This window comes from Geotrypetes seraphini, chromosome 3 (assembly GCF_902459505.1).
Source record: "Geotrypetes seraphini chromosome 3, aGeoSer1.1, whole genome shotgun sequence".
In the NCBI taxonomy this organism is placed as follows: Eukaryota; Metazoa; Chordata; class Amphibia; order Gymnophiona; family Dermophiidae; genus Geotrypetes; species Geotrypetes seraphini.
In genome coordinates this window covers 63571139-63583179 of record NC_047086.1, presented here as the reverse complement: position 1 = coordinate 63583179, position 12041 = coordinate 63571139, and the positions used below count along the sequence as shown (strand labels likewise).

General features: G+C 38.9%; 1 protein-coding gene across 1 annotated transcript in view; it reads right to left on the bottom strand.

The window, feature by feature from the left end:
- Positions 1-12041, bottom strand: part of KHDRBS2 (KH RNA binding domain containing, signal transduction associated 2) — a 626093-nt gene that overhangs the window by 17453 nt on the left and 596599 nt on the right. Inside the window, exon 8 of the mRNA XM_033937546.1 lies at positions 3520-3578. Coding sequence (XP_033793437.1) covers positions 3520-3578 — 59 coding nt within the window. The remainder of the gene's footprint in view (positions 1-3519; positions 3579-12041) is intronic.

Genomic DNA, 12041 nt, shown 5'->3' with positions numbered 1-12041 from the left:
AAGTTTTTTTTTCCATATGCGGTGATTGTATATAATTCGGAGCATATGGTTTTTCATTAAGCGTTTGTTTGTTTTTTTGCGGGGGTTAGTATTTAGATGGGTTTTATTTTAATATTTAATATAACATAGCATTGTTCTTCTTAATCGCGTAACCATAAGTTCTATGCAGTTTACATAAGATTATAAACTACAGACAATTTATGAATGACAGAAAGAAATTATTAAACTAGCAGCATAGACAAAGTGAGAAAAAGCGGAGAGAAGATTGTAAACTAAAGACAATTTAAGAATGACAGAAACAAATTATTTAACCAAGTATTTTGAAAAGAGATAAGTTTTCAGTTGAGTTCTGAAATGTTTATAAACATGAAGGGCATAGAGAGAGTAGAGAGGGACAGATTCTTCAAACTTTCGAAAAATAAAAGAACAAGCGGGCATTCGGAAATGTTGAAAGGGGACAGATTCAAAACGAATGCCAGGAAGTTCTTCTTTACCCAACATGTGGTGGACACCTGGAATGCGCTTCCAAAGGGCGTAATAGGGCAGCGTATGGTACAGGGGTTCAAGAAAGGCAAAAAAACAGTGTGACAAGGCAGTGGCTGCTGCCAGAAGGATGCTGGGCTGTATTAAGAGAGGCGTAGCCAGTAGAAGGAAGAAGGTGTTGATGCCCCTATACAGGTCATTGGTAAGGCCCCCACTTGGAGTATTGTGTTCAGTTTTGGAGATCGTATCTGGCGAAAGACGTAAGAAGACTTGAAGCGGTCCAGAGGAGGGCAACGAAAATGATAGGAGGCTTGCGCCAGAAGACGTATGAGGAAAGACTGTAAGCCCTGAATATGTATACCCTAGAGGAAAGGAGAGACAGGGGAGATATGATTCAGACGTTCAAATACTTGAAGGGTATTAATGTAGAACATAATCTTTTCCAGAGAAAGGAAAATGGTAAAACCAGAGGACATAATTTGAGGTTGAGGGGTGGTAGATTCAAAGGCAATGTTAGGAAATTCTACTTTACGGAGAGGCTGGTGGATGCCTGGAATGCGCTACCGAGAGAGGTGGTGGAGAGTAAAACTGTGACTGAGTTCAAAGAAGCGTGGGATGAACACAGAGGATCTAGAATCAGAAAATAATATTAAAAATTGAACTAAGGCCAGTACTGGGCAGACTTGCACGTCTGTGTCTGTATATGACCATTTGGTTGAGGATGGGCTGGGGAGGGCTTCAATGGCTGGTAGGGAGTGGATGGTTTTAACGGAGTAGTAGGTTTTAACGGAGATTTCGGCAGTAGGAACCCAAGCACAGTACCAGGTAGAGCTTTGGATTGTTGCCCAGAAATAACTAAGAAGAAAAAATTTAAAAATTTAAATTGAATCAGGTTGGGCAGACTGTATGGACCATTCGGATCTTTATCTGCTGTCATCTACTATGTTACTATGGACAATTTCCTGCTGGAAAAGGGGATAGAGGGGTGTAGATAGAGGATTACTGCACAGGTCCTGGAACTGTTGGGCCACCGCATGAGCGGACTGCTGGGCACGATGGATCTCAGGTCTGACCTAGCGGAGGCATTGCTTATGTTCTTATAAGAACAGGCAATATTTATTTGTGGCATTTAAGTATTATATCTAATCTTTTGAATATCATATTTGTTTTTAGCTAGATCATTTTTTCCTCTTTATGTTATATAAACGGTGTTCCGAGTTAGGCACCATGTAAAGAATAGTTCTTGGCGCTGGGATCTGTTCCCAGTTTGGGGCATGAGGTTTTTATATCAGCTGAAAAAGGTTACAAATCCTCGCACCTAAATGAGGCGCAGATCTGCCATTTTTAACACTATGCACAAATTCTAGAAATGACCCTGATCCGCCATGCCCCTCCTATGGCCTCATCCCTTTTTGGATCCTCACGCAAAAATTTATGCACATATCTTTACAGGATAATGACTAGGAATATGAATGCTTAAATTTATAATTGTTGCCATTTAGCACCCAATTACTGGCACTGATTGGCTCATTATTCAGTCAACCTGATCATACAGTTTTGAGTGTCATGCATAAAAATTGGGGGGTAAGTGCTAAGTACACCATATATAAGACCCCTAAACTTTACAAAAATGAAATTCCACTGTCTGAAAGCCATTATCACCTTGCCTCTATATTTCATGGATCTCTTTGCCTTTGATTTCAGACATTTATACTGGGTTTTTACTAAACTGTGGAAGAGCTTTTTACTGTGGGCTGAGGTAAATGCTCCAGTGCTTATAGGAATTGAATGAGCGTCTGGGCATTTACCTCACTGACCCATGGTAAGAAGCTCTTCCACGGTTTAGTAAAAGTAGCCCGTAATTTTAGACACTAGAAACTACTTTGGGCTCCTTTTATCAAGGTGCGGTAGGCGGTTAACGCGCGGAATACCGCCCGTTCAATCACCTGCCTCGCTAGTCGCTAATGCCTCCATTGATGAGGCGTTAATTTTTTGGGGTGCCGCGGGGGTTAGCGCGTGATTAAATATCCGACACGCTAACCCCCTCCTTGATAAAAGGAGCCCTTCTTGCCATGGCAGGAAGTAAAATATCATCTCTCTTTTATGGTTACATGGTGAAGGAGATCATGAGTAATTGTCTGTCTCCTTCAATGTGTATTTGATTAATTTTAACTTGAAGGGAATATAGTTGTTTATATAAAGAGTTGTTTCTACTTTAATAAGAACAACAAATTACACTACTGAATTATATCCTGGCGCTCCCACGGTTGCTCTTAAAATTGATCTACAACCATAATCACATTTAACTTTTGATCAAAAATGATCTGCTCAGTTTCTGATCTGAGCTCATTAAACCAAATATCAGGTAAACTACAGACAGCTAACTTGCAACTTAATAAAAATAAAAACAAATCGGCAGGTATTTTGCCAGTGCTCTCACACTGGGTAAATAATACGCATGTACATTGTACCAGTATTGAAACATATGCAAAGTTCAAATCTGAAAATACACATGCAGTTTCTGCAGTAAAATTTCCATGCCCAGTTTCCTGCACAGACTCCAGTCCTACCCCCTGCTCTGCCCACTTAAGCATGGCTAAACGATACGTGTATTGTCATTCAGGGCATGCACTTTTAGCTGTAGTTAAGGGGACAATTTTCAATCCTATCACTCAGATCACAGTTGCTACTGCTATTTATTCTTCTTTATAAACTTTTAAAATTTTTATGTGAAGTGCTCAGACCCACTGCTATGTATTTAAAAGTGAGTACTTCACATAAAAATTTTAAAAGTTTATAATGAAGAATAAGTAACAGTAGCAACCATGATCTGCGTGATAGCTTTGAGAATATTATCACAGTAATTTGATGAGTATTTCCCAATAAAAAATTTTTTGACAATTTTCAATCAACATTTTTAAGTGAGTATATACATATTTGCTCACATTAAATTATTTTTTATTATTGCTTTCTCAGTAGCTAGTGGGGTTTTCCCCTCAGAATTCATAGTTTTAATAGAAATAGAACAGGCCTTACCATAGCTGTTATAAGAATCTTCACTTGTTCCGTGACCATAGTCATAATACTCAGGTATACTGCAATAGATTCAGACGGAAATTAGTGTCATTGAAATCAGATGCAGCTCACAGTCTAAGAAAGCAAAAATGTTTATATCTATTACAGATTGGTTATACAGTAACTGTAATTATTCTTGTCACATAATATGTTCTTCTTTAGAGTATCCTAAAATTTAACCCTAAAGCATATATATGTTAAGAAGAACCAATTGCCTTTATGATAACATGATTTAATTGAGGACTTCCATTCGAAACATTTTGTTTTAATAACATTCTTATGAAAAGATGAGAACACATATCTAATGTAAATCAATAAAAGTAGTACAAAAATATCACTCGCAAAAGCGCCACACAAGCCAAGAAAGCTAGCTTATTACTTAAGCGAAAGAAAAGCCTCAGACAAACAGAGAGGTGTAACCAGATTCTTCCACCCAAGCATCATAGGCAAAAAAACCTTCCGCACACGTTTAAAGTTAGCAGGTGGGAGCAAAAAATAGCTGAGAATGATTAATGGTAAAAACCACTGAACACAAACAGGCCAGGCCGATGATCGTTTCGTGGCCGGTAACCAATGCTTCAGGTTTTTACCATTAATCATTCTCGGCTATTTTTTTGCTCCCACCTGCTAACTTTAAACTTGTGCGAAAGTTTTTTGCCTATGATGCTTTGGTGGAAGAGTGTGGGTACACCTCTCCATTTGTCTGAGGCTTTTCTTTCGCTTAAGTAATAAGCTAACTTTCTTGGCTTGTGTGGTGCTTTTGTTTTGGAGTGATATTTTTGAATCTTTGTACTATACCTCCCTCCATTCCTCCCTGTTTTTAAATCATGCACAAATCAATCCCAAATACCTGCTCCTAGTCCTTTGTATTCTATCTTTGCGCATGCACACCTACCATTCAAAAGGAAGAAATTGTATTAAGATAGATTTAATATGGTTTACACAGGGTGACTAATAAGTTCATAGGAACGTCCTAAGAATTTTTTTATATGAGGAGTTCACCTGGATATATCCTCAGCGCATAAGCGCAGAAAGCGTCCTACAAGGTTTTACCCACAAACATCACCTTCTGTTACCCCGTGAATCTTTTAAGTGCCTTTTTTATATATGAAAAAATAAATGATAAAGTGCCATGTGCAAGTTTAGAATCAAAGAAATCATCAGTGTATAAATAAAAACGTTCAAATCAAACAGTTCTTGATAATAGCAGTTTCCTCCACTAAATCAAATATGAAGGAAAACTTAGCTTTCTGCAAGGAGTCCAAGCTCTCTCTTTTAGGGGCTGCACTGAGGATATACCCAGGTGAACTCCTTATGTATACAAAATTTTTTTAGGGAGTTCCCATGAACTGATTACCGGTAGTCACCCTGTGTAAACCATATTAAATCTAACTTAATATAATTTCTTCCTTTTGAATGGTAGGTGTGCATGTGCAAAGATAGAATACAAAGGACTAGGAGCAGGTCTTTGGGATTGATTTGTGCTTGAGACTGACCCCTCCTCAAATACATACATTCTTAGGATTTTTGATATTTTAAAATCATGCAACCACTGCTTTTGTGAAAGATCTTCAAAACGGTCTCTTTCACAAATATGGTTTATGCAAGGTCAAACATTTGGGCTGCAAAAACCCGAGGAAACAGTACATTTTAGGAGGTGAAGAACTTTTGTGCATGAAAGAGGAGCGGGGCTTGGGTTGTGATGTGGTGAAACAGGTTGAAAAGGCGATGGTGAAAGCTAGAAGGATGCTAGGGTGCTTAGACAGAGGTATGGCTAGTAGGAAAAAGGAGGTATTGATGCCCCTGTATAAGACTCTGGTGAGACCTCATTTAGAATATTATGTACAATTCTGGAGGCCGCACCTTCAAAAAGATATAAAAAAGATGGAGTCGGTCCAGAGGAAGGCTACTAAAATGGTTGGTGGTCTTCATCATAGGGCATATGGGGGTAGACTTAAAGATCTCAATATGTATACTTTGGAGGAAAGGTGGTAGATATATGACAGAAACGTTAAAATACCTAGGTGGCATAATTTGGCATGCGAGTCTCTTTCAGTTTAAAGGAAGCTACAAAGTAAGAAGTCATGGGATGAAGTTAAAAGGTGATAGGCTCAGGAGTAATCTAAGAAAATACTTTTTTTATGGAAAGAGTGGTAGATGCATGGAATAGTCTCCTGGTAGAGGTAGTAGAGACAATGGCTGTGTCTGAATTCAAGAAAGCGTGGGACAGGCACGTGGGATTTCATAGGGAGAGGAGGAGATAGTGGATGCTGCAGATGAGACATTTGGTCTTTATCTGCCATCAAGTTTCTATGTTTATGGTTTATTGATATACCACTATTTTCCAACACATGAATCAATGTGGTCTCCATACGCTAACAATAATAGAAATATTTAGAAAGGAACTCCATAATTGACATAAAAGAAAAACTCACTCGAACCCATACACACTGAAGAATAAAAACATGAGAACTAAGAATACAGATAGTAAACATTCATGCATACCTTTTACACATGAACACTTATTGTTGCTATTCAATGTGTGGATCATACATTCAATACATTACTGTCCTGTGGTACAATCAAAGTAGCTTACATAATATATACAGGCGCATTCTCTGTCCTGGATAGGCTCAAAATCTAAATTATTTTGTACTTAGGGCAAAGCAGGCAATTAATACTTAATTCAGAGAAACCTGGCATCCGAGTGCTCATGGACTGTATTTCAGAGATAGTTATTCTTGTTTGTCAGGTTCCACAGCAAAGTTTAATATACATACAAACATATAGGACACAGTGCTAGACCATGGGAAATTATTCTGGTAAATCAGAAATAGAGTTAAGGGGTGTAATTAGGACAGGGGTCGGCAACCTGCAGCTCTTCTTGCATGTGGCTGTGGTTCTTCAGGCCCCAACCCTTTTAATCTTCCTCCTAGCCCCACAATCCCCTCCCCCCCAGGCCCAAAGTACCTGATGGTCTAGTGGGAGTCTTTGTGACAGGAGCGCAGCCCTCTAGCTCTTGCCTCCTTGTGGCTGCCTTCTAAAATAGCTGCCGCAACCTCTTGTAGCTGCTCGCGGCATTTCCTGTGGTATCGCGAGCTGCCGCATACATATCTAATCTAATCAGTTGTCATATTCTGCTGTATTTCAATTCATATTCAAAGAAAACCCTACACTAAGGGGAACACACGTACTTAAAAGATAATACACAATTCATTTAGAAACATCAAGGATAACACTTTTCAAAAGGTCGTTAAAACCTTGTGAAAAATTATTTTTCAAAAGGTCTTTAAAGACTTATGAAAAATAACATATTAGTCAGAGCTTCTTATTTCTAATGGAAAACTGTTCCAAATCTGAACAGCCTGATAAGAAAAAGATTGTACCAGTTGACTCTTCCTAATTACTCTAAAAGCAGTTGGAAATTGAAACGTGAAACTACAATTACTCTGTGAAGTAATCAATTTGGCTGGAACACATAGAAAAGGTATTGTTTAGGAACACTGCCATATAGAGCCTTATGAACTAAACAAGATACCTTAATCCTGTATCTTATTGGAAGCAATGCAATTTACGCAAAAGCAGTGAAACCCTTTCCAGTTTCCTAGCCAAGAAGATTAATCTAGCAGCTGTATTCTGAAACAACTGTAATCTATAAAGAAGCATTTCAGATGCAACACAATAAATAGAATTGCAGTAATCTAAATATGGCAATAATATCAATTGACAAAGTATTTGGAAACTGGATTGTGATAAGATAGATTTTATAGATCTCAAATGTCGAAGATAGAAAAAGATTATTTTTAGATAGCATTCTCAAATGATTTAATTCTAGGTTAGAATCTAGGATTACTCAACTCATTTATGCACATATTTACTGTAGTACCTATTTGTTGGCATCTACTTTATAGAATTAACTAAGGCCCACTTTTATCAAGCTGTATTAGGGTTTTTTTTTTATTGCAGGTCACTGTGGTAAAAGCTACGATGCTCTTAGGAATTCTAGGAGCATTGGTAAAGAATGGCATGGTGACAAAATTCATCACTGTTCCTGTCCCCAGGGATAACCATGGAAAACCATCTCCATGTCAATCTTTAAGGAGACAGGGAGAGAATCAGAGTATGAATGGGCACAACCAATGACCTTCAAGCCTTGCATTAAAGAATGCTGGTGTAGAAGGACTGAGATTGAGATAAGATATTAAAGAATGACATGGAATTATTTCCTGTGGTCATCCGCGGGGACAGGAATGGTGATGACTTTTGTCTGTGTGTTATTCTTCATGTCGGAGCTTTAACCGCAGAGGCCTGCAATAAAAATCCCTAATGCAGCTTCAACCTGAAACCTAATATCTCATATCGAAACCAACTATCTACCAATGTAAGGAAACAGAATACTTTTCTATGTAATGTAACCTGAAATAATTTCCAGTGTAACTTAATTTATATCCTCAATTTGTACCTGTACTAGAAATTCTCCAATGTAATGTACCCTCCTGGAAATGTCCAGCTCTCTTCTTATGTAATCTGCTTTGAACCGCAAGGTACAAGCGGAATAGAAATCACTAATGTAATGTAATAAAAGGGAGTCTAAATTATACATACAGTAAACCTCTGCGAATTTGCAGTTCGTGAATCGTGGACTCAGTAATTCACAGTATTTTCCGACCACCATTTCCTTGTACTAAAGTCATGGTTACACCAATCAGGAGCTGCTTTGACACGTTATCTGGCATGTCACAGCAGCTCCTAATTGGTGTAGCCTGATTTGAGTACAAGGAAGAGGTGGTTGGAGCATACTGCAAGTGATTTTCTGCACCCACCGATACTCCAGCTGCCCTCTCCTGCTTCTTGACAGGCAAAAAACCGTATTCGTGTTTTTTTTACAAATTTGTGGGTGTTCCTGGAACCCTGCAAATTTCAGGGGAATACTGTAATTTTATAACTGGATGTATACTAAAGGTGCTGGTTATGGTACTTCTTTCTCAAAGCCATTCTATAAAGAAAGCTATGCACAAGTGGCTGAAAACATTGTTTACATTTAAGCCATAGAGATTAACACCAGTCCAAAAACTGATGTATATGCCGCAACTAGTGTTCATGAGTGTGCTCTCCAGCAAGTATACACCACCAAATCATGGCATATAATTTTCCACTGGAAAGTATTGTGTAAGAGGCCACTTACTTGTGGCCCAAATAAAATAAATACTACCAGAGCAGATGGAAGGACCCTTCAGAACCTAACAAGCTTTGAAAGTAGAAGAAAGACATCATTGAAAATAGGTGATGCCTAGGAATGTGCAGCCAATAATGTGCATTCAATTTGTTAGTGAAACTCCTCTGTAAAGAGGTTTTCAATAGGACACAGCATGTGTGTTAAACAGGTTGGCATTTGGGTTTGTGAGATTTCACTGTCAGTTTTGATGAGACAAGAAGGGCAATTTTTGATAGTGCTTCTAAGTCTGATTTGGACGTCTTAAGACATGTGTCCAAAAATCAGGAGGCAAAAATGTCCATTTTCAAAACCACTAGACATCTTTTTTTTTTTTTTTTTTTTCTAAATCGCCAATCTAGATGTTTTGGCCCTTAGGATGTTCAACTTAATTATTCAATTAAGCTTAATTGGCACTGATAATTGAAAAGCATCATTAAAAACAATACTAAAAAATCAATTAGCTGGTAGGCACCTAACCTGGTAGGTGTCTACCATTTTGAGGAAGGTGTCTACTCCGTGACACCTACCAGAAATTATATGTGGTTGGGAACAGATTCTGAGAGATTTTGGGTGTGGTTTGACTCATTTAGGTCAAGAAAATCCTGGCATAAATGGAGTGTATCTAAGACTACTGGTGCCTAAGACAGCTTAAGCACTGCTAGGCATAATTCTATGAATGGTACCTAGTGGATGACTGACAATTGTGCTCAACAGCGCCTACAAATTAGGCACAGTTTATAGAATCAGGGCCTAATTGCTCTCGTATTATGGATGCACTAACTAGTACTGTGAGTTGCTATAAGAGGTCATGGCAGCCATTTGCAGAGACCAGACATAAAGGGCAGGAGTGAAGGGGCTTCACTTATGCCTCCAGCACGCTTATTAGGACCACCAGGGATACCCAGAGGAGGGCCTACATAGACTTTGAGGGGGTTGGTGATGTGAGGGCTCATTCTGGTGGGAGGGCTTTGATCTTTCAGTCTGGGGGAGGTGAGGAAGGAGGGATATCTTTTTTTGTGGAGGCCATGAGGGGGATCATAGCTTCTTTAAAGGTAAAAAAAATAGTTATGCAGGTGCCAGCTGATATTCAGAGCCATATTGCAGAGAATATTGCAACCATATATCTCAGCATAACATATGTCATTTAGGAAAGCTTTTGAGCCACTGCCCATTAAAGCAACTGGTGCTGAAGTTCTCTCCATTCTCTGCTACCCAGATACTGCCTTTTGAGTCACCCATCAAAGTAACTATCTCTGCTGGCCATTTAATTAAGAGCAATGCACACCATTATTGTGTATTAACTGTTCTTTCTTTCATTGTTTTGCAGTCTCTGGTGCCAAACTGCTCCCCAAACTCTGTTTGCTATGAACATGGCTCTACCCAGAATATGTCCACTGCACTGTCCAAGATAACTTAATCTCCATTTGGCATTTAACCAAGTATACATCCCAGTAGCACACACCAATGACAAACGCATCTCATGTGATGAAGGAGCATGCCATGTTCCTTAGTACGCTCCTTCCTGCACCTTCTGAATGCCTCTCTCGTTTTTCTCACTTATTTTATTATTCTCTCATGTTTTCCAGTGACAATAAGCAAAAAACAAAAGGAATTGACCCTAAAATATCCACAAAGAAGAAATTCCAGAGAAAAACAAAAAAACTCTGTGGAGTGACGATGTTCCTAAATGGACTTTATTTGAAAGTGTCAAAGTTCCAAAGGTACACTGAAATCATCCACATAAAATAATTTCATCCACATAAAAAAATAAATCATCCACATAAAACCTTAAAGGACCTAGTCCACTAGGGATACAGGACCCAACACGGTCCGCATTTCGACAAGCAGTGTCTCACTTCTGGCTCACCACACAATTGTTTCCCACGTATTCACCTTTATAGGACCCCCAGGGACCCCTGAAGAAGACTTTTTGTCGAAACGCAGACCGTGTTGGGTCCTGTATCCCTAGCGGACTAGATCCTTTAAGGCTTTTATATGGATGACTTATTTTTATGTGGATGAAATTATTTTATGTGGATGATTTCAGTGTACCTTTTGAACTTTGACACTTTCAAATAAAGTCCATTTAGGAACATCGTCACTCCACAGAGTTTTTTTGGTTTTTCCAGTGACAATACCCATAATGGTATTCCATTGATCGTATCTCAATACACTGGAACTATAGGCCTTTGTGCTCTCAGCCTTCTCTTGCAGTCTTTCAATGGAAAGTAAGATGCTTGACTGTTCTTCCTTTTTATTTTTTTGGCCCAGCCCTTTAAAACCTCTAATCTCTTTCAGTAGCTCTGAATCTTCTCATTAAATATTTGCCTCCTACATAGTAAGGAACACCTAGTCCACACATATCAGTCAGGTCCACCCAGATATTTTATGCTTGATGGGCACCAGGCTATCTGATTCTGACATGGCCTGGCTCTACCAATCATGTCCCCCTCACCCACCAGGTTTTCAATCTTCCACAGCCCTCTGAAAAAATGTGGCTGTCTAGTCATTATTTTCTCATCTTTCCATATTGTAAACTCTGGTGACTTTTCTTCTCTAATCTACAATGTCTCTTTTTTATCTTACACTCTCCCTCCCTCATGAATTTTCTTTTAATCTACAAGCTCTTCCCTGCCTCCTAATCCTCTATTACCATTCTCTCTAATCTTGTTCTTTTCATGTCCTTTACACCCATCTTCTATTCCTCCTCAGGAATCATAATGGCCATTATGATGATCCCTCTAATGGATTGATTCTCAACCAAGTCTTGAGGATACACCACACCAAGCAGGTTTTCAGAATATTCACAATGAATATATATGAGACTTATGTGTACACAATGGAGGCAATGAAAACAAATTGATCAAACAAGTTGTATCAGAGATATCAAGTTGTATCATGATTAAAGTAAAACCATTGATATAGTAGTATAGTAGTATATTATTGGGATGCAAGATAATTATTGTATTGGTCGGACTTCCGACGCAGGTGGGGATCGTGAGAGGAGCCGCCGCCATGTCTTTCAACTTAAAAATACACTACGGCAAGGCATGCAGGGAGCAGGCCAGACCAAACAACAGCATGGAAAACAGAACCCTAAGCGTGCATGCGCACTCCTACCTGCCGGAGACCTACTGATCATGGAAAACAGAACACGCAAGTAGGAGTGCACATGCGTGCTTAGGGTTTTATTATAGTAGATATACATTTATATTTATCACACAAGGCAATGAGAACTGTCTCCAGTCATAGCTCTTGAGGATGCCAT